Source organism: Carettochelys insculpta, chromosome 18 (assembly GCF_033958435.1).
Source record: "Carettochelys insculpta isolate YL-2023 chromosome 18, ASM3395843v1, whole genome shotgun sequence".
Lineage (NCBI taxonomy): Eukaryota > Metazoa > Chordata > Testudines > Carettochelyidae > Carettochelys > Carettochelys insculpta.
The window spans coordinates 20,188,726-20,210,017 of record NC_134154.1 but is presented as its reverse complement, the minus strand read 5'-3'; the positions used below and the strand labels follow the sequence as shown (position 1 = coordinate 20,210,017).

Sequence of the window (21,292 nt, the reverse complement as noted above, 5' to 3'; positions counted from 1 at the left end):
TCAGGAATTCGACACAATTGTGCAAGCAGCTGAGATTCTGCTGCATTGCGCCCGGCTTTTATGTCTCTGTCAGCCCAGAGTTTATGGCACACTTGCCATAAAATGCATCCTCTCCACATCCTCCCTTCTAAAGCACTGCCCTCCCCCGTCCCCCACCCCAGAAAGCAAGTCAGGGAGGCACCATCTCCACCCCCGTCTGGGAGACAAGAAGTCTGAAAACTCGGCTGCCTTGGGCTCCTTTCCCACCTGAGTTAGGGCGGCGGGTTAGGGGCGGGGGTCTAAGGAGGGAGAGAAAAGATCAAGCTAAACTTTCCAGGGTGGGGCGGGACGGAAGAGTGAGAAACAAATGAGGCTTTTTTCTCCGTGTGGCGATCAAGGAGAGCCTGTAGGGGTCCTTAAGGAGGTTTCGAGGCGTTCCGAGCGATTGGAAAGTAATCACCGTGTCAACTTCACCTTTCTCATGCAAAGTGGGTGTCGTATGCAAGGCGGATCCTGCAGGGGTGTTTTAAATCCTGGGACACAACTACCCCCTAAAAGACGCCCTGCAGCAGCTCAGGTCTTCCTGCGCCGAGAGGAGCGCCCAGAACCCGTCCTGCTCTGCAAGGCGCCGCAGAACCAAACCTTTGCAAAAACAGCAGTGGGGGTGGCCGGACCCTTAGCTGCTTCCTTCCCCTTGATCTCCGCCGAGGAAAAGCCACCCCCCCACCCACGCCGCCACGGGAGAGGACGGGGTGTGACCAGCCCGTCCCAGGCAGCAGGAAGAGCTGGAGAGGCGACGGCACAGACCAAAGCCGCCCGGGACACGTGGGCGCTGAAGCCGCGGTCGCTCGGATGTAAGCCCCAGCCAGGCTGCCGGGGGCGCGGGGTGGCGAGCGGGGGAAGGAGGGGCTCCGGAGCGGAAGCCTGGGGCCACAGCAAGTGTCCGGGATCGCCGCCGTCAGTTCGGGGGTCTCTGGATGGGGGAGGCTCCGGCGCGGCCGCTGGTCTGCACAGGGCCGCCCCGCGCCTCTCCCGCGACGCCGCCGGGGCTGGAAAGTGACCAGCGCGCGCTTGTGCTGAGCGCGCCGCTGATGGCCGGAGGCTGCGCTGACCTGCCCGGCGCCGCCGGGGCCTCCCGCGCGCTGTGAGCGCCCCTCGCGAAGCCGGGGGCCATGGGGCGGCGGAACTGACCCGCGCAGCCGGGCTGGCCTGCGGAAAGCCCCTGCGCTCCCAGCGCCGCGTGGCTGCGGCTGCCCCCGCGGGGTCAGCGATGGGGAACTTGGTACCAACTCTCCTGCTGGCCTTGCGCCTCGCTCGCTTCTGCGCTGGGATCAGCGCCATAGACACCGACCGCCCGGGCGACGGGAGGTGCCAGCCCATCGAAATCCCCATGTGCAAGGACATAGGCTACAACATGACCAGGATGCCCAACCTGATGGGGCACGAGAACCAGCGCGAGGCCGCCATTCAGCTGCACGAGTTTGCCCCCTTGGTGGAGTACGGCTGCCACGGCCACCTGAAGTTCTTCCTCTGCTCGCTGTACGCCCCCATGTGCACGGAGCAGGTCTCCACGCCCATCCCGGCCTGCCGCGTGATGTGCGAGCAGGCCCGGCTGAAGTGCTCGCCCATCATGGAGCAGTTCAATTTCAAGTGGCCGGACTCCTTAGACTGCAGCAAGCTGCCCAATAAGAATGACCCCAATTATCTCTGCATGGAAGCCCCGAACAACGGGTCCGATGAGGCCCCCCGAGGCTCCAGCATGCTGCCACCCATGTTTCGGCCCCAGAAGCCCCTGAATGGTCACGAGGTGCAGCAGCACAGGGACAGCCTCAGCAGAGCCACCTGTGAAAACCCGGGCAAGTTCCACCACGTGGAGAAGAGCGCATCCTGTGCCCCACTCTGCACCCCGGGGGTTGATGTTTACTGGAGCCAGGATGACAAGCAGTTCGCTGTCATCTGGATTGCCATCTGGTCCATCGTGTGCTTCTTTTCCAGCGCTTTCACCGTGCTCACTTTCCTGATCGACCCCCAGCGCTTCAAATACCCAGAAAGGCCCATCATCTTCCTGTCTATGTGCTACTGTGTCTACTCCGTGGGGTACATTATTCGCCTCTTTTCAGGCGCTGAGAGCATCGCCTGTGACCGAGACGGTGGTCAGCTTTACGTTATCCAGGAGGGGCTGGAAAGCACGGGGTGCACCATTGTGTTCCTGGTCCTCTATTATTTTGGTATGGCTAGCTCCTTGTGGTGGGTGATTTTGACGCTAACTTGGTTTCTGGCCGCTGGGAAGAAATGGGGGCATGAAGCAATTGAAGCCAACAGTAGCTACTTTCATTTGGCAGCCTGGGCCATTCCAGCTGTAAAGACCATCATGATCTTAGTTATGAGAAGGGTAGCTGGAGATGAGCTGACAGGATTGTGCTATGTTGGAAGCATGGACGTGAATGCCTTGACGGGGTTTGTTCTCATTCCTTTAGCTTGTTATCTAATCATAGGCACTTCTTTTATTCTGTCTGGTTTTGTGGCCCTCTTCCACATCAGGAGGGTAATGAAAACGGGTGGAGAAAACACAGACAAGTTGGAGAAACTTATGGTCAGGATTGGTGTCTTTTCAGTCTTATATACAGTGCCTGCTACATGTGTAATAGCCTGCTACTTTTATGAAAGACTCAACATGGATTATTGGAAAATTGTGGCAATGCAATATAAATGCAAGATGAACAATCAGACGAAACATTTGGACTGTGTGATGAATAACTCCATTCCCGCAGTCGAAATTTTCATGGTGAAAATTTTTATGTTGTTGGTTGTGGGAATTACTAGTGGGATGTGGATCTGGACTTCCAAGACTCTCCAATCCTGGCAAAATATTTGCAGTCAAAGATTAAAGAAGAGAAGTAGGAGAAAACCTGCAAGTGTTATTACAAACAGTGGAATCTACAAAAAACCTCAACATCCCCCCAAAACTCACCATGCAAAATATGAATCAGCATTACAGCCACCCACTTGTGTATGAACTAGATGTACAGAAGACTGTATCTCAGTTTGTAGACACTTCTAAATGCTCGCAATAGCAATCCGAATTTAAAAAAAAACGGTGTTTTTTGTCAGAGAACAGTATTGCAAATCAAGGTAAAAATGTATCACACTGAAATTCAGTACCTGTTGATAAACTGAAGGTAAATGAACTTAGGAAAAGGTTGTCAGTGGAAGAAGTATGTCAATTAAAAGAGCCACTTCTATTACTAATTTATAGTAAGATATTTCATCCAGCCTTCTGATTAAAAAAAACAACAACTGTGTATAACCTTTATATGTAGCTGAGCTGGAATTCCTACAGATTTCTAAGTAAAAAGATATAATCAAGTTTTTTGGAGCTATGATTTTTTTAAAGAGCCTGACTGAAAATTGTGTCTTTTGAGGGAAACTTAACAATTCCACAGAGGCCCACTCTCAGTAAGTGAAAGCAACTTCTGTGCTGACTTAAAGAGAAATCCTTTACAACACTTCTTCAGCCTAGTGGGTTTGAAGTATCTAAAAATAGGTTCAGTTTTAAGCTCACCAATATTCTTTCACTGAAAGAGAAACTTCCTGCATGAGACACAAAGTTTGTGAATAAGAATAATGTGCAATACATTTTTTTCTTACCATGACATGAAAAGAGAAACAAGTATTTTGCTGTACATAAAGACAACAAAAGAAATCTCTTAACAAAAGAACTAAGAGGTCTAGTCCTCAGAAACCCTTTAGTATTATATTTTGTGGCTTTTTAATGGAAATCAAGCCAATGTTATACATGTTTGGACTGATTTGTGCAAAAAAGAAAAAAAAAGTGTGGGGGGTGGGGTCAATTCAAAGAGATTCAAAGGGCTTATTGACTCTTTCTATTGTTAAACAAATTCTCACCATGAATAGATCAAGAAGCACTAGATTCAGCAAAGGCAAGCTTTGTATGGAGTGATGCTCTTTATTTGTACTGTGAGGGCAAGATTATTTGCTGTATATATTTGTAATATACAGTTATTTTTCATGCTCTGCTATTTTATAAAAAATAAAATATGTAGTTTGATAATTTTGTCTGCTCTAAACTTTCTGTCATGTGCTTTGTCGTTAATAAACTTTTTCATCAATGATTTACAAAAGGCACATTTTGAATATAGCATTATAGTGTTTAATATGTTTGTTATACTTGACACATAACAACTACAAGTAGAATCATAATGAGAGAATTACAGTTTGAAAAAAAGTGTTTTAAGTTGCATCTTTTTATGAATCTTTGCAACTGAGGGAAGTGAATGGAAAGAAGCTTTCAAATAGATATCCTGTGATTTAGTATCATATTTACTAAGCACAGAGATTTACAACAATGATCCTTGGTTAAAACCCCTTTAAAATCTACAGAGAGCACGTTCAGCATGTTAAAGAGAGCTGAATCACTTCAGCATTATTTTAGATAATGCAGACAATACATTGCAAAGATTCTTTCCTGGTAATAGTATTGAAAGGTGGTGCATTAATTACTATAAAGAGTTTAGTAAAAGGTCAGTAGAGGAAAACAGTTTGTGAACAATATTCAGAGAGACCATAAATAGAACTTTGGTGTAAATTGTAAGGAAGTTCCCATTATAAATGCAAATATTAAAAATATATAGTGGAGCTTGTGTCAACTTTTATTTGTCTCTTTATGGAGTTAACCATCATGCCACGACCTGGTGTGATACTAATTCAATTTATCTTTTTGTTGATGCTGCTCTGCTTCTATAAAGACAAGCATATTATAAAGAAGGAGCCTGGTGGAGCTAGGGTTCCTATAATAGTGTCCCCACAACAGCTAATAGCTGTATAACAAAACTATAGTTGGTAATGTGACCCAGTTTTGGGGCTATATGTGAGACTGTAGATATAGTTGTCTCTTTTTTGTTATCTGTATAGTATGATTCTAGCAAGAACTAGAAATTTGAGTTACAAAAGTGATGGATTGCTTATTAAATATCTTAATACCTAAAATGCATACAAAGTAGCTTGCAATGTAGCATCTCCCCATCTTTGTCAGTAAATGTATCTGTCTCTCTCTCACACTCCCACACACACACACACACACTTCACCGCTTTGTGTCTACATGCCACTGTTTGGAACGAAGCTTTTTAGATGTCTTGGAAGTTAATCCTGTCAGAGCACACCCTGGTGGAGCCAAACTAGGACATTGCTCTAAACATATTCTGTTCTGAAACTACTGCATTATTGCCTTCAGATCTGTGTTCATTCCAGTTAAGATCAGATGCAGTAGATCCTAAGAAAGGTGAGCTTTCTTAAATAAGAAGCTTCATAATACCAATGAATGTAGAAAACCCACAAAAAACTAAGTGTTAGTTGTGTAGATCACCTTTTCAATCCCATCTCTACTTTATACAAATAAGGTGTCCTCTTTGGAATAAAGATTAGAAGTGGAAGAGACAAACGTATTTAGAGAATGCTTTCAGGCTGCAATCCAAGTATGGGAGCTAGTGAGATCAACATCACACTTACTGGTTCAATGCAACATATAGGATAGTCCACTGAGAGTACACCTACACTACGCAGAAGATCAACCCTGCAGCCGTTCATCTTCCAGAGTTCAATTTAGCACACCTAGTAGGAACACACAAAACTGAATTTACAGGGTGACCCCCCATCTGCCCCTCGTTAAGAGTAAGGGAAGTCAGTGGGAGCACGGGCTCCCATTGACTTAGGCTGTCGACCTCCCTTGGTGGAGAAGCGTGAAAATGAAGGTATGTTGACTCTAGCTATGTAATTAATGTAGCTGAAATTGTGTACCTCAATTCAATCTTCCCTTAGACCTGCCCTTAGTGGTAGCACTTAACAAATACACTGCTTCTAGTTTCTTTTCATGGTAAACAATACTTGTGGAACAGTAAATAGAATGACCTGCCTTAAAAATGAAGGAAGCAGTGATGGGATTCACAGATTCCAAGGCAGAAAGGATCGTTGTGATATCTAATCTGACTTCCTGCATAACAGAGGTCATGGGACTTCCCTGATGTAATTCTTAGCACATATCTTTAAAAAATAACACACCTAATCTTGCTCTTAACACATGGAGAATCCACCACAGTCTTTAGAAAATGGTTCCAGAGATTAATTACTCACACTGTTAAAATTTTACACTGTATTTCCACTCAACTGCAAAAACAGTTTACCTGTGGGACCTTTAGTATTAACAGAGCATGTACCTTAAGTTGTTGTTTCTAAAGATACCATGTCTGAGAGCTTAGCTAGATACCCCAATTGTACATTTGCTTACGTTAGAGTGAGCCAGTAGTTGGTGTATTAATGCCCAGCTTCACTGTCAGTAAGTTCCCAGGTTTTTTTCTTTTTTTTAATCTCTGGTATTGGCAAGCAAAGTGGATGTCTCAAGTAAATTTATGTTCATGTTGTCAACTCAGCTCTTAAAGTTATGAAAATTTACCTGAATGGAATGACTGCCTCTTAAGGCATCTATGATTCTATTCTATGATTCTTTTCCAAGGATGAGTTAGCTCCAACGTTGCATCTTTCCTTGTTACGCATCCTCTAATACTTTTATAGTAATAGTATTAACATTACTACTAAAAGAAGGTGGAGAAGGCCATGTTAGACCTCTGATCGAAATTTGGGATAGCATGTATTAGAAAACAGTCACTTTTCAAAAGGGTTCTGACCAGTGATAACTGAATAGAGAATCTTATTCCTGCTTTAGAAGTATACAGTGTGAATAAAAAACAAACAAACAAACCATTTATAGAAAGGACTTCTTTTGCTACTATTTTTTCTAGTTTTTAAACACAAAGGCCATGTCTACACTAGCCAAAAACTTTGCAATGGCCATGCAAATGGCCATTTTGAAGTTTACTAATGAAGTGCTGAAATACATATTCAGCGCCTCATTAGCATGCGGGCAGCCACAGCACTTCGAAATTGACGCGGCTCGCCGCCGTGCGGCTTATCCAGACGGTGCTCCTTTTCTAAAGGACCCCGCCTACTTCGAAGTCCCCTTATTCCCATCTGCTCACAGGAATAAGGGGACTTCGAAGTAGCCAGGCTCCTTTCAAAAAGGAGCCCCGTCTGGAAGAGCCACGCGGCAGCAAGCCGCATCAATTTCGAAGTGCCACAGCCGCCCGCATGCTAATGAGGTGCTGAATATGTATTTCAGCGCTTCATTACTAAACTTCGAAATGGCCATTTGCATGGCAATTTCAAAGTTTTTGGCTAGTGTAGACATAGCCAAAGAGTCCTGTAGCATCTCTGTGTTCTTTTTGCAGATACAGACTAACACAACTATCCCTCTGAGTCTATTTTTTAAGATACTTTTCCATTTAATTCTATTAGGTTTTATTACAATCATCTTGATTATATTCCAAGTGACTTTTCCATAAAGAATTCCAGGATGGATTCCTCAAGGATGGCTACGTCTTATTTTTCAGAACCCCTCAACCAAATGAATATTTACCTAATTGTAAACTCCAGGAGGAAGGGACAAAAGTTAAGAACTTCATCTCTAAAAAAGAAGTTTAATACTTTCCGGACACATTTATTTCGTGGTGTTGCTTACACAAAAACATCACAAATGTCTTTACAACTGGCTACTGTGTGGCAATAAAAATCAAGAACCAAATGCATCTACCAGGTATGTGTGTGCAAGTCCCTTTGCTTTCAGTGCAAGTTGTGCATGCACACTTGAGGGTGCAATTTGCTTCAAAGTATGGTTATTGTGCAGCTTCCCTCAGGTTGTGTCTATTTATGTGTAAGTACCAGGTGGAAGAAGGTCATGGGGATCAAGCTCAGTTTAGTAAGGAGGGGAACCGGGGAGCTTCATGGATTAGGTGTTGATTGTTTTATTGCCAAGACAGTTAGGTGTTAAGAGGGTGGGGGGTAAAATATGAGACTGGAAAAGAATCAAACATTGAAACAATTGGGCCAAATTCTGCTTTTACTTACACTGGTGTTGGTCTTTACCTCACACCACTACACCACATTTACACTGGTATAACTAGAAACAGAATCCAGCCTTGTACATTCAGACTTTGGCTTAAGGTACAGTGCATTTGGACAGATTCTAACACCTTGACTACCAAAGACTCACAACTGGGAAAATACAACTTAAATGTTCAGAGCCCATATCAGATGTTTCCAGAAGTAACATTTCAGCTGTATGTTATTATGAGGCCGTTACTCACCTATGGCTGTCATCTTATGGCTTCAAACTATACAAAAAGACCAGTACCAACAATGCGGTAACACACACCCTTCTTATCTTAAGCTTAAAACCCATGGCTTCAAGGGGTAGCTCTGTAATGATGGGGTATTATGTGCTCAGGTGGTCTTTTGATGACAGGTGGTCTTCTTAAAACAGATGGTCTCAAAGGGGAACTTCAGTGCATTTTATTTAAAAACATTTACACGTTTCTTGAAAAAAAATTCTGAAATGGTATCCTTGTGTAATGTTTTTAAGTATTTTAGACAGAAAGGCCAAGTTATTAACAGTGACAGATGATAAATCAGGGGATGCTTTACAAGGGGGGTGATGGTGATTATGTGGTCTCGGTGCTTGCTTTGATCAAAAGTGACAAGCCTGTAAGGTCTGCGGCAGCCAGTCCCCCCCTGAAGGGAGATCAGCACCTGTTTGCACTTTGAGGCTTTTCTACCTCCCACTGCCTTCCAGCACTTTTTCATCTCTCAACACACTCAGAGATGATTGGCTTTTAGCAAAATCATTTTTCATTTACAAAAAGCTGCTTTATTCGACTCACCTAAAACCATATTGCAGTGGTACTGTTTGAGCTGCTACAGTTAAAGTGGTATCAACACTCCCTTTGCAAAAGCTTCATTTTCAGTTAACTTCAGGCTAAAATCAGACCTGGTTCTAATCCAAGAATGGCTTCATTTTTCCACCCTATACAGAAGTTTGCAGGCTGCTGGACCATTCACCTTACATTGCATTGTTTATTTTTTTAAGCTAGTCTAGGGTAAACTTAGGAACAGGTTTGTAAAACAGAGACAGGACATGGTTTGGTGTTTCAGATTTAGCTTAATAAATGTTTTTCCAAATTGTTCTTTGTGTTGCTTTTGAACCGTAATGGATTTCTTTAGGAAACGGCACACCATACGGCTTTAATTCCACCAAGGGATTTTAGTGACCAAATAAATAACAAAAATGAGGCTCTGGTGGTTTATTAATATTGTGTATGTGGGACAACAGCCAAATTCTACTTTTATTTATGCAGATATAAATGAAAGTTAATGGAGTCACTTTGGATTTACATCAGTGTGACAGCAGGGTTTGCCCCAGACTTTTACAGCTGTGAACCCAGTTCTCTCAGTGCCTTACACCAACACATGTGGAGCAGTCAGAAGCTCTTCATGAACAAGTTTGGGTTTCATGTTTTATTTTCTGTAACAAACTGATGGTTAAAAAGGAACTTGCTTGGCTCTGTTGCCATTTATTTCTCCTTCCATTCTCCAGCTACTCCACTAACCTCTCCATGGATCTGATCCACTGAATGCAGTACGTTTGCTAGTGAAGTCAGTGCATTTCTCACTGACAAAAGCGACCTCTGGATCAGGCCTCAGATCTCCATTAGAGCTCGGTGGGCTGCAAATTTCAGTGTCGTGTAAATTCTGCTCTTTCAAAATTTGTTTTCATTCTCACTTGAAACATCTAATTTTGAAATTTTCCACAAATTAAAAGCTTAAAACATGTTTTGAGTCAGACTGTTTTGTTTCTATTTCATCTTTTAAAACATACTGTAAGTAAAACTGTCATATAAAATAAATACCTCAGCCAAGTTCTTTACCACATTACAGTGTTCCAGTCCCATCAACTCAAGACTGGCACCTTGTCAAAACACATCAGTTTAGTTTGTTTGTAATGAAATTTTATCAGAATTGACATATTTCCATGAAGTGTTTCAATTTGAACAAGCCAACATTTTGCAGTGGGAACCTTTCCATCCGAAAAATTTTGATCAGCCTTAATGTCCACTCCTGCATCTCAGAAACACCCACTTTTCTCTTTGGGACTGATCTTGCAGTCCAATGAGCAGTGAAGACACCTAGTATCTTGTGAGGCTGGAGCTAGGGTGATCTCCTCGTGTACTTTCTCCACATCTCTTTTTCCTTCACTGATCTACATCTCATTTTTTCAACTTCTCACGTTTTACAACTTCTCTTGTCTTGCTTGTCAGCTGTTCTCATTTCCACTGCCTCTGTTCCTTCATTCCCCTCCTTTGCAACTCTTTGAATCCCTCACTTGCCCACACAAAGGTTTCTGTGGTTGTGACCAGGAGTTACAGCAGCTTTGAACTTTTATTAAAGGTTAACTAAGAGCTGTTTCAAAACTTGTGTTTTACAGTAGGAAGAGAAATAGCAAATAAACATGCAAAACCCAAAGGTGCTAATGAACCCGGAGACCCTCGGGCAGCAGATTCTGAGAGCATTACAACTGAAAATATTTCTTTGGTTCAGAGAAGTGACGTGTCTTCCTTTTTATGTCTGTTATTCTATTTTTTCACTTATCAGCCGCATCTATGCTAGCTGCCAATTTTGAAGCAGCCAGCCCAACTTCGAAATAGTGCGGATTGGGTCTACACACACTGTGCTCTATTTCGAAGTTGAAATTGACGTTATGCGGCGAGACATCGAAATCGCTCTCCCCATCAGAAGATAGGAATAGTGCCCTACTTCGACGTTTAACATTGAAGTAGGGCGTGTGTAGATGATCCACGTCCTGCTACTTTGAAACAACGGGGTCCTCCATGGCGGCCATCAGCTGAGGAGTTGAGACAAGCTGTACAGCCCCTGCGGGGCTCTATGGTCACTGTGCACAGCAGCCCTTAAAGCACCACGCACCCAAATAGCCTGTGGCAGGAAGCTGAGAGTGTGCAGGCAGCAGCGCACACATCTGCACGCCCTCCGTAGGCCCTGTTCCTGACCCATGGCAGCCAGCCAGCCCGCTGAGCTTCCCCAGAGTACACCTCCACCCAGGGGGACTGAGGGGTCCCAGCTGTTCAGCCAGTGGGGGAAGAGGTTGTGGGGCCCCTCCTGGATGGGCTCTGAAATGCAGGACCTGCTGGGGCTTTGGGGCGAGGAGGAGGTGCTCCAGATAATAGGGAGCAAGTGGCAGAATGAAAACACATTCGCCCGGCTGGCTGAGGGCCTGGCCACCCAGGGTCACCCTGCCCGCAGTCCTGACCATGTCAGGAGTAAGGTGAAGGAGCTGCGGCAGGTTACACCCAGGCCCGGGACGTGGCCAGCTGGTCTGGGGCCACCTCCGCCACTTGCCCCTATTACAGGGAGCTCAGGGAGATCCTGGGCCCCCAGTACACCTCCTCCCCCACCCCCAGCCACACGACACTGCGGCTGAGGAGGAGCCCCAGCAGGCCTTGGAGCCAGAGCCTAGCCCAGAGGCCAGCCCTGCACCCCAGGAGCTCCCAGAGGAGCCCACCCCTGGAACAGCAGAGGAGGAGGAGGGCTCCAGTGATGGGGAGCTCCACATAGACCTCCCCTCCCGCAGCTCCAGCAGGGCATCCACCCGACGGGTGTCCCCCCGACCCTGGGAGTGGACTGTCAGGTATGTACCCTATAGGCGCACGGGTGTGGGCAAGGGAGATGGCCGGCCCCCACCCCCACACCCAGCTGATCCCAGCCCACCACAGCCCAGCCAGACCATGGCCCCGGGACAGCAGCGGCACAGTCCCCAGAGCCTGTCAGCACCCACCCCCACGGACAGTGCCATATCCCATCCCTGGGGGTAGGAGGGAGCAGAACCCCCGAAGGAGGTGACCCACAGGGACACCACACACCCATGCTGGGGAAAGGGGATGGGGACCCAGCAGCGGGGGGGCGGGTGTGGGCCATGGGTCAGGGCCCAAACTAACGGTTGTCCTCTCTTCCCCACTCTTTTCCGCAGCTGCACCATCCGAGGGCCATGACAGTGCTGGCTCTGTGTCCGTCGTGCCGGACAGCCCACATAAGAACATAAGAACATAAGAATGGCCATACTGGGTCAGACCAAAGGTCCATCAAGCCCAGCATCCCATCTGCCGACGGTGGCCAATGCCAGGCGCCCCAGAGAAGGAGAACAGAAGACAAGTGATTTATCTCCTGCCATCCATCTCCTGCCCTTGTTATGAAGGCTAGGGCACCATACTTTATCCCTGGCTAATAGCCATTTATGGACCTGACCTGCAAAAATTTATCAAGCTCTTTTTTAAACCCTAATAGAGTCCTGGCCTTCACAGCCGCCTCGGGCAAGGAGTTCCACAGGTTGACTGTGCGCTGTGTGAAGAAAAATTTCCTTTTATTAGTTTTGAACCCACTACCCATCAATTTCATTTGGTGTCCCCTAGTTCTTGTATTATGGGAAAAGGTAAATAATTTTTCTATATTCACTTTCTCCACACCATTCATGATTTTATATACCTCTATCATATCGCCCCTCAATCGCCTCTTTTCCAAACTGAAAAGTCCCAGTCTCTCTAGCCTCTCCCCATATGGGACCCTTTCCAAGCCCCTAATCATCTTAGTCGCCCTTTTCTGAACCTTTTCTAATGCCAATATATCTTTTTTGAGGTGAGGAGACCACATCTGCACGCAGTACTCGAGATGTGGGCGTACCATAGTTTTATATAGGGGAAGTATGATATCTTTTGTCTTATTATCGATCCCTTTTTTAATAATTCCTAACATCCTATTTGCCTTACTAACTGCCGCTGCACACTGCGTGGATGTCTTCAGAGAACTATCCACTATAACTCCAAGATCCCTTTCCTGATCTGTCGTAGCTAAATTTGACCCCATCATGTGGTACGTGTAATTTGGGTTATTTTTTCCAACATGCATTACCTTACACTTACCCACATTAAATTTCATTTGCCATTTTGCTGCCCAATCACTCAGTTTGCTGAGATCTTTTTGTAGTTCTTCACAATCCCTTTTGCTTTTGACTGTCCTGAACAACTTGGTGTCATCTGCAAACTTTGCCACCTCACTGCTTACCTCATTTTCTAGATCATTGATGAACAAGTTGAACAGGATCGGTCCCAGGACTGAGCCCTGGGGAACACCACTAGTTACCCCCCTCCATTGTGAAAATTTACCATTTATTCCCACCCTTTGTTTTCTGTCTTTTAACCAATTCCCGATCCATGAAAGGACCTTTCCTCCTATCCCATGACCACCTAATTTACATAAAAGCCTTTGGTGTGGGACCGTGTCAAAGGCTTTCTGGAAATCTAGGTATATTATGTCCACTGGGTGCCCCTTGTCCGCATGTTTATTAACCCCTTCAAAGAATTCTAATAGATTAGACAGACACGACTTCCCTCTGCAGAAACCATGCTGACTTTTGCCCAACAATTCGTGCTCTTCTATGTGCCTTGCAATTTTACTCTTTACTAGTGTTTCTACTAATTTACCTGGTACTGATGTTAAACTTATCGGTCTATAATTGCCAGGATCTCCTCTAGAGCCTTTTTTAAATATCGGTGTTATATTGGCCGTCTTCCAGTCATTTGGTACCAAAGTGGATTTAAAGGATAGGTTACAAACCACTGTTAATAACTCCGCAATTTCACATTTGAGTTCTTTCAGAACCCTTGGGTGAATGCCATCTGGTCCTGGAGACTTGTTACTATTCAGCTTATTAATTAATTCCAAAACCTCCTCTAATGTCACTTCAATCTGAGTGAGTTCCTCAGATTTGTCGCCTAAAAAGGCTGGCTCAGATTTAGGAACCTCTGTAACATCTTCAGCCGTGAAGACTGAAGCAAAGAAATCATTTAATCGCTCCGCAATGGCACTGTCTTCCTTGATCGCTCCTTTTATATCTTTATCATCCAAGGGCCCCACTGCTTTTTTAGCAGGCTTCCTGCTTCTAATGTATTTAAAAAACATTTTACTATTGTTTTTTGAATTTTTGGCTAGCTGTTCCTCAAACTCTTTTTTGGCTTTTCTTACTACATTATGACAGTTAATTTGGGAGTGTTTATGTTCCTTTCTATTTTCCTCACTAGGATTTGACTTCCACTTTTTAAAAGCTGCCCTTTTCTCTCTCACTGCCTTTTTAACATGGCTGTTTAGCCATGGTGGTTCTTTGTTAGGTCTCTTACTGTGTTTTTTTATTTGGGGTATACATTTAAGTTGGGCCTCTAGTATGGTGTCTTTAAACAGTTTCCATGCAGCTTCCAGGGATTTTAGTTTAATTACTCTACCTTTTAGTTTCTGTTTAACTAGCTTCCTCATTTTAGTGTAATTCCCCTTTTTGAAATTAAATGCCAGAGTGTTTGACCGCTGCGGTGTTCTTCCCAACACAGGAATATTAAAAGTTATTATATTGTGGTCACTATTTCCAAGCGGTCCAGTAACAGTTACCTCTTGGACCAGATCCTGCGTTCCAGTCAAGACTAGATCGAGAATCGACTCTCCCCTTGTGGGTTCCTGTACTAGCTGCTCCAAGAAGCAGTCATTTAAGGCATCAAGAAATTTAATCTCTGAATCCCGTCCTGAGGTGACATGCACCCAATCAATATGGGGATAATTGAAATCTCCTATTATTACTGTGTTTTTTATTTTGATAGCCTCTCTAATCTCCCTTAACATTTCAGCATCACTATCACTGTCCTGGTTAGGTGGTCGGTAATATATTCCTAATGCCATATTCATATTAGAGGAATGAATTGTTATCCATAATGATTCTATGGAACATTTTGATTCCTTTAGGATTTTTACTTCATTTGATTCTATATTATCCTTCACATATAGTACCACTCCGCCACCCGCACGACCTGTTCTGTCTTTCCGATATAATTTATATCCCGGTATGATAGTGTCCCACTGATTGTCCTCATTCCACCATGTTTCTGAGATGCCTATTATGTCAACTTCCTCCTTTGATATGAGGTACTCCAGTTCACCCATCTTATTAGACAGACTCCTAGCATTAGTGTAAAAGCATGTTAGAAAACTACCACTATTTATATGTCCGCCTTTCACAGACGTGGTGGATTTTTTTATGCACGATTGTTTCACATCTGATCTTGCCCATATATTATTTCCCACGTTCCCTATCTGACTAACTTCTAGGGAATCCCTGTCTATGGAGCCTCGTGTAAGAGAAGTCTCCGTCCGATCCAGGTGCTCCCCCGCACCAATCGGCTTTCCCCCACCTCTTAGTTTAAAAACTGCTCTATGTCCTTTTTAATGTTTAATGCCAGCAGTCTGGATCCACCTTGATTTAGGTGGAGCCCATCCTTCCTGTATAGGCTCCCCCTACCCCAAAAGTGTCCCCAGTTCCTAATAAATCTAAACCCCTCTTCCCTACACCATCGTCTCATCCACGCATTGAGACTCTGAAGTTCTGCCTGTCTATCTGGCCCTGCTCGTGGAACTGGAAGCATTTCAGAGAATGCCACCAAAGATGTTCTGGATTTCAGTCTCTTTCCTAGTAACCTAAATTTGGCCTCCAGAACATCTCTTCTACCCTTCCCTATGTCATTGGTACCAACATGTACCACGACGACCGGCTCCTCCCCAGCACTGCCCATAAGTCTGTCTAGATGCCTCGAGAGATCCGCAACCTTCGCACCAGGCAGGCAAGTCACCATACGGTTCTCCCGGTCATCACAAACCCAACTTTCTATATTTCTAATGATCGAATCCCCCACTACTAAAACCTGCTTCTTCCTAACAGCTGGCGCTCCCTCCCCCGGAGAAGTATCCTCGGCACGAGAGGATACAACATCACCCTCTGGAAGGAGGGTCCCAACTACGGGATGGTTTCCCTCTGCTCCCCTTGACTGCTCTCTTTCCCTGAGCCTTTCATCCTCCGTAACAGCCTCAGGACTGTCAGATTGGAGGTGGGACAGCCCTACTATGTCCCGGAAAGTCTCATCCACAAACACCTCTGCCTTCCTTAGCTCCTCCAGTTCAGCCACCCTGGCCTCCAAAGCACGCACTCGGTCTCTGAGGGCCAGGAGCTCCTTGCATCGAGCGCACACATACGCCACCCGCCCACAGGGTAGGTAGTCATACATACTGCACTCGACACAATAAACAGGATAGCCCCCACTCTGCTGCTGGGCTTCTGCCTCCATTTCCTACTCTAGTTATATACGAGGGTTAATTAAATGTTTCAGATAGAGGTTGTTATAAAGGATTTAGTTTAAGGGCAACAGAAGTAAGTCACTGGCTCCCTCCAAGCTCCCCCTCTCAACTCCCCTCTCCAAACTCCCTCCTGTTAGCACGCACCCTGTTTGCCAGCACCCGGTCGCAAAGCTCCCTGGTCGCTTACTAGCAGGGTTTAAGTGCTCAGCCTCCCTGATAGCTCCTCCCTCTGCTTACAGCTCAGCCAATCAGCACACGATGTTTCAATTCAAACCTAATCAGCTTCCAACTGCCTGCCTGCCTGCCTGCCTGAGCACACGGCCTTTCAAACAAACAAACACACACTCAGCTCAGCACTCCAAACAAACAAACTCCAAACTCCAAACAAACACACAAGCCCAAAACCTCCAAATATAAGCAGCCACTTACCCCAAGGTGCTTTAGTTTGCTCCTTCCTTCTCCTCCTCCAGGAGAGCCTCTCCAAACTCCCTCCTGTTAGCACGCACCCTGTTTGCCAGCACCCGGTCGCAAAGCTCCCTGGTCGCTTACTAGCAGGGTTTAAGTGCTCAGCCTCCCTGATAGCTCCTCCCTCTGCTTACAGCTCAGCCAATCAGCACACGATGTTTCAATTCAAACCTAATCAGCTTCCAACTGCCTGCCTGCCTGAGCACACGGCCTTTCAAACAAACAAACACACACTCAGCTCAGCACTCCAAACAAACAAACTCCAAACTCCAAACAAACACACAAGCCCAAAACCTCCAAATATAAGCAGCCACTTACCCCAAGGTGCTTTAGTTTGCTCCTTCCTTCTCCTCCTCCAGGAGAGCCTCTCCAAACTCCCTCCTGTTAGCACGCACCCTGTTTGCCAGCACCCGGTCGCGCACCCTGTTAGCACGCACCCTGTTTGCCAGCACCAGGGACATAGCACTGTGGCAGCCAGGTAATGGAGCAGGGACTGTCCCTGAGATTGGCCCACCAATGCCGGAGCCAGCTGTGGGCAGCTGCTGACGCCCAGGTCCTCACCACCCTCCAGCACCAGGTGGAGGTGGCAGAGCTCCACCTGCAAGTGGAGGAGCTCTGCCTCCACTTGCAGGAGCGAGCACTGGTGGGGGGCAGGTCCTTCATGCGGACATTCGATCGAATCACTGGGACACTGGAGCAGATAGCTGATCGAATGCCGCCTCCCCACTGCTTCAGCTGCCATCTCTCCCAACCACCCTCCTCCTGCCCTGGAGCTTGCCAAGAAGGAGGACCGCAGGGCTCAGGAGCTGGCCTGCCCATGTTTGCCTGTCCTCCTGGCCCCCACCCAGCCTCGAGAGGGCCTCCAGCCCAGGTGTGGGTTGCACCCCCACCCCACGCTGGGTGATGGACAGTAGTAATGGGGACAAGGACTGGACCACTCAGGCCCCATCCTTTGTACATAGTTCCCCCATCTCGTAACTAGTTGTGTCCCAACCCCCTTAGTAGATGCCCCCCCCAATGTACCTAGTTCCCCCATTCCTGTTTAAAAATATGGCATTGTTTTTGTTGGTTTACGTAATAATTCAGGTTTGTTGTTTTAAAAAAAGAGAAACGTCTTGTCATGTGCTCTTAGGGCGCAGTAGTGTGGGTGGTGGGGACAGTAGTGTATGGGGGGGCAGTGAGTGGCCCACCAGGGGTGGCCACACCAGTGCTCACCCCACAGCCTGGTCAAAATGAGCCACAGGGCCTCCTGGACCCGGATCTCCTCGTGGTCGGCTTGGCAGCTCGGGACTGCAGCTGGCTGGGTGTAGGCCATGCCAGCCTCCACAGCCCAGCCCTTCACGAAGGCCTCCCCCTTGCTCTCCACCACGTTGTGGAGTGCATAGCATGTGCCCACATCCTGGGAGATGTTGGGGAGCCCCATGTCCTGGTGGGTGAGGAGGCACCACCAGCAGCCTTTGAGGTAGCCAAAAGTCCACTCAACCACCTGGCACGCATGGTTCAGGTGGGTGTTGAATCCCTCCTGGCTGGCACTCAGGTGGCCCGTGTAGGGGCGCATAAGCCAGGGCTGGAGGAGATAGGCCACATCTGCCACAAGACAGAGGGGCATGGTGGTGTCCCCCAGAGGGATGTCTCTCTGGGGGATGTAGGTCCCCACTTCCAGCCAGCGGCACAGGCCAGAGTTCCTAAAAACCCAGGCATCGTGGGTGCTGCCAGGCCAGCCAACATATACATCCTGGAAGCGGCCCTGGCTGTCCACCATGGCCTGGAGGACCACCGAGTGGTAGCCCTTCCTGTTCAGGAAACGTCCTCCGCTGTGGTCTGGGGCATGGATGGGGAGGTGGGTCCTGTCCAGTGCCCCAAAGCAGTTGGGGAACCCCATGCTGGCAAACCCCGTGATGGCCGCATCCAGGTCCCCGAGCCACATGAGCCTGCGGGAGGTCAATATGGTGTAGCAGAGCCTTCAGCATGGGGACCACCTGCAGGGGGGTGGGGGAGGACATGAGCACCCATGAGGGGTGTGCAGGGTATGCCTGCCCCCCCAGCATCCCGGGATCCCCCCACTTCCGGGCCCCCCCTCACCTCCTGGGCTCCTCCCCCACCTACCAGGCTCCCTCCGCCCTCTGGGGTCCCTTCCCAGGCCTCCTTACCTCCATGACAATGTCCCCAGTGGTGGCCTTGCCCATGCTGATCTGCTGTCCCATGGATCGGTAGCTGTCTGGAGTGGCCAGCTTCCAGACAGTGATGCCGACCCATTTCTCGATGGTGAGGCATGCTGCATAGGGGAGTCCTGGTGCTGCAGGGCAGCGGTGAGCCACTGGCAGAGCTCAAGGAATGTCTGCGGGCTCATGTGGAAATTCCAGAGCCAGTGGTCATTGTCCCACTGCTTGAGCACCAGGCACTCCCATCACTCCGTGCTGGTGGGATACCTCCATAGCCAGCAGAGCACCCAGCGGTGGAGGCCAGGAGGGCCCCGTGATGGTCTGGGGCAGCCCCTTCATCCCCCGAGGAGGGCTTTTCAGAGACGGCCCTGAGGACCTCTGGCTGCTGCTGCTGGGGGTCCACGGTGCGTGCACGGGGTCTGCAACCCCTCTTGGCTCTGCGAACCTCGTACCATGCGGGCCGGGTGTATCTGGGAGGGTCCTTTAAAGGAGTGGCTTCCTGCAGCCCCAGAAGGGCTAGCCTGCCCTGTGACCCCATCCACAGGCTTTCTTAGCCCCCTTATTTTGATCACGGCGGCTTTTGCGTGTAGACGCTCCCCTGCAGTGCCCCTTTCTATGTTCAATGTTGAACATTGACGGCACCAGCCCCAGAGGATGTGTGGATGCTACGTGTAGAAGTAGCTTATTTCGATATCGCTGCTTCGAAATAATCTACTTCGACGTAGTGTGCCAGTGTAGACGTAGCTATCATCACCTGAGACTGACATTCATCCATATATGTATCCACGTCTATGTATTTCATCAAAGTTTGATATGAGTTTAACTGTCAATAAATATCAAACACTATCCCTACAGTTATTTCATAAAAATGTAAAGCATGGGACACTATCAATCGCATTATTTAATAAAACTGTAAAACATGGCATTGAAATTTGAGGCTTTTATACAGTTTTGACTCCCCTTCATATGCCTTTGCTTTTTTAAGTTTTTAACAATTTTTAGTTGAGCTGCCAAAATTTGCTTTATTTTCAGTTATCAAGCAAATTTATGGTAAAAAAATTGAATTTTTGATGGGGGAACAAACTGAATTTTCTGTTGATTCTCCCCTGCCCTGCCATTTAAGTGAAATTTTGACTTATATAAAAGTAGTGTTTTTAAAAAATAGCCATGATTTTATTTATTTTTGGGAGATGGTGTTGGAGGGGAAGATACCAATGCTACTGTTTAGATCAGGCTTTGTCACTTTATTTATCACTCCTTTCTCTGTTTCTCACGTTGCTGAAGCACATTTATTTTTTTGAAAGCAGACACATTGGTAAAATTTTCAAAAGCACTAATGTTTCACTGGAAGTCAAGGGGTTATAGTCTTCCAAGGACTTTTCCATGCATAATTGTATACCAATTTAATTGTCAGTTTTGAAGCAAATATGACTATATAAGATCAGCTTAGAATTGACACAGCAATACAGGAATAAATGTATTTATAATAGTATCAAGTTTACCAATATGTAGATCTTGTTAAATTAGTACAAAGTTGTGTGGAGGCCAGCCCTAAGTCACTCACATACTTTTGAAACAATTAATTTGTGTCATAAATTAAATCAGAATATTTTGTTGTCCATTTTTTGAAAAAAAAAGACAATGCTCTTCTACAATACGCTCATCTTTATGGAAATTCTATTTTCTTAGCTATTTTCAGTTTCGTATTTTACTACAGGTTGAACCTCAGTAGTCTGGCACCCTCAGAACATGAACAACGCTGAACCTGAGAACTTGCTGAACCACGGGAGGTCAATATTGTGTAGCAGCATTACCAACACTTCCACTGCTTAGTGGGCTCTTAGAAGACATATGGGGTAAATTAGAGCTAAATTAGAAGGGTAAATTAGAGCACAGAACACTGAGAGCCAGGACTGGCGGCTGTAATCAAAATTTATGAGCCATGGGAAACTTGGCCACACCCAAGCTAAGTGTTTGTATGGCTAACTAACATCATGCCGGATTATGGATGTTGCTTGGTGAGAGAATTCTGGACTAGGGTAGTAGTAGAGTAGTAGTTTTTAAGATGCAGATTTGGGCATTCTCTTGAGTTCTAATGCATGTGGCTCCCAAGGAGATGACTCTGAGTTTTGCATCACAAACTCGGGGGGAATAGGGCCCAACGTAGCAAAACCCTTATGCACAAACCTTATTTTAAACATATACGTAACCGCATTGGCTCCAGTGGGGTGATACACATGTTCATTAAGCTTGAGTATATGCTTAAATGATTTGTGGCTTGGAGGCCTTAAACCTTTTCTGCTATTTGAGACAGGTACTGCTATCAGCTCTCATGACAAAACAGACATTTTACACAAGTGTATTAATTATTAGGGAGCGATTTTCAAAAGGACCCAAGGAGCTTAGGGGTACAAGTCACAGTTTCACTGGGCTTGTGCTGCAGTTGAAAATCTCCCTATTGTTCAGTGGTGCCTTCTGTGCTCTTCTATGTTGCATTGTTTTCAGGCATTCACTGCAGTGGGTGCTATATACTTGAATATAGAGCACT

The 21,292-nt window shown here is 46.4% G+C and overlaps 1 protein-coding gene across 1 annotated transcript; it reads left to right on the top strand.

The window, feature by feature from the left end:
- The first annotated feature begins 274 nt into the window (after positions 1-274).
- FZD10 (frizzled class receptor 10) lies at positions 275-4,617 on the top strand. The gene has a single exon (XM_075012889.1). It carries the CDS (start codon positions 1,250-1,252, stop codon positions 2,993-2,995), a length of 1,746 nt encoding a protein of 581 aa, XP_074868990.1. The 5' UTR covers positions 275-1,249; the 3' UTR covers positions 2,996-4,617.
- Positions 4,618-21,292: the final 16,675 nt, after the last annotated feature.

Coding starts and splice junctions, on each gene's coding strand:
- FZD10 (XM_075012889.1), top strand. CDS start 1,250: ATGGGGAACTTGGTACCAACTCTCCTGCTGGCCTTGCGCCTCGCTCGC.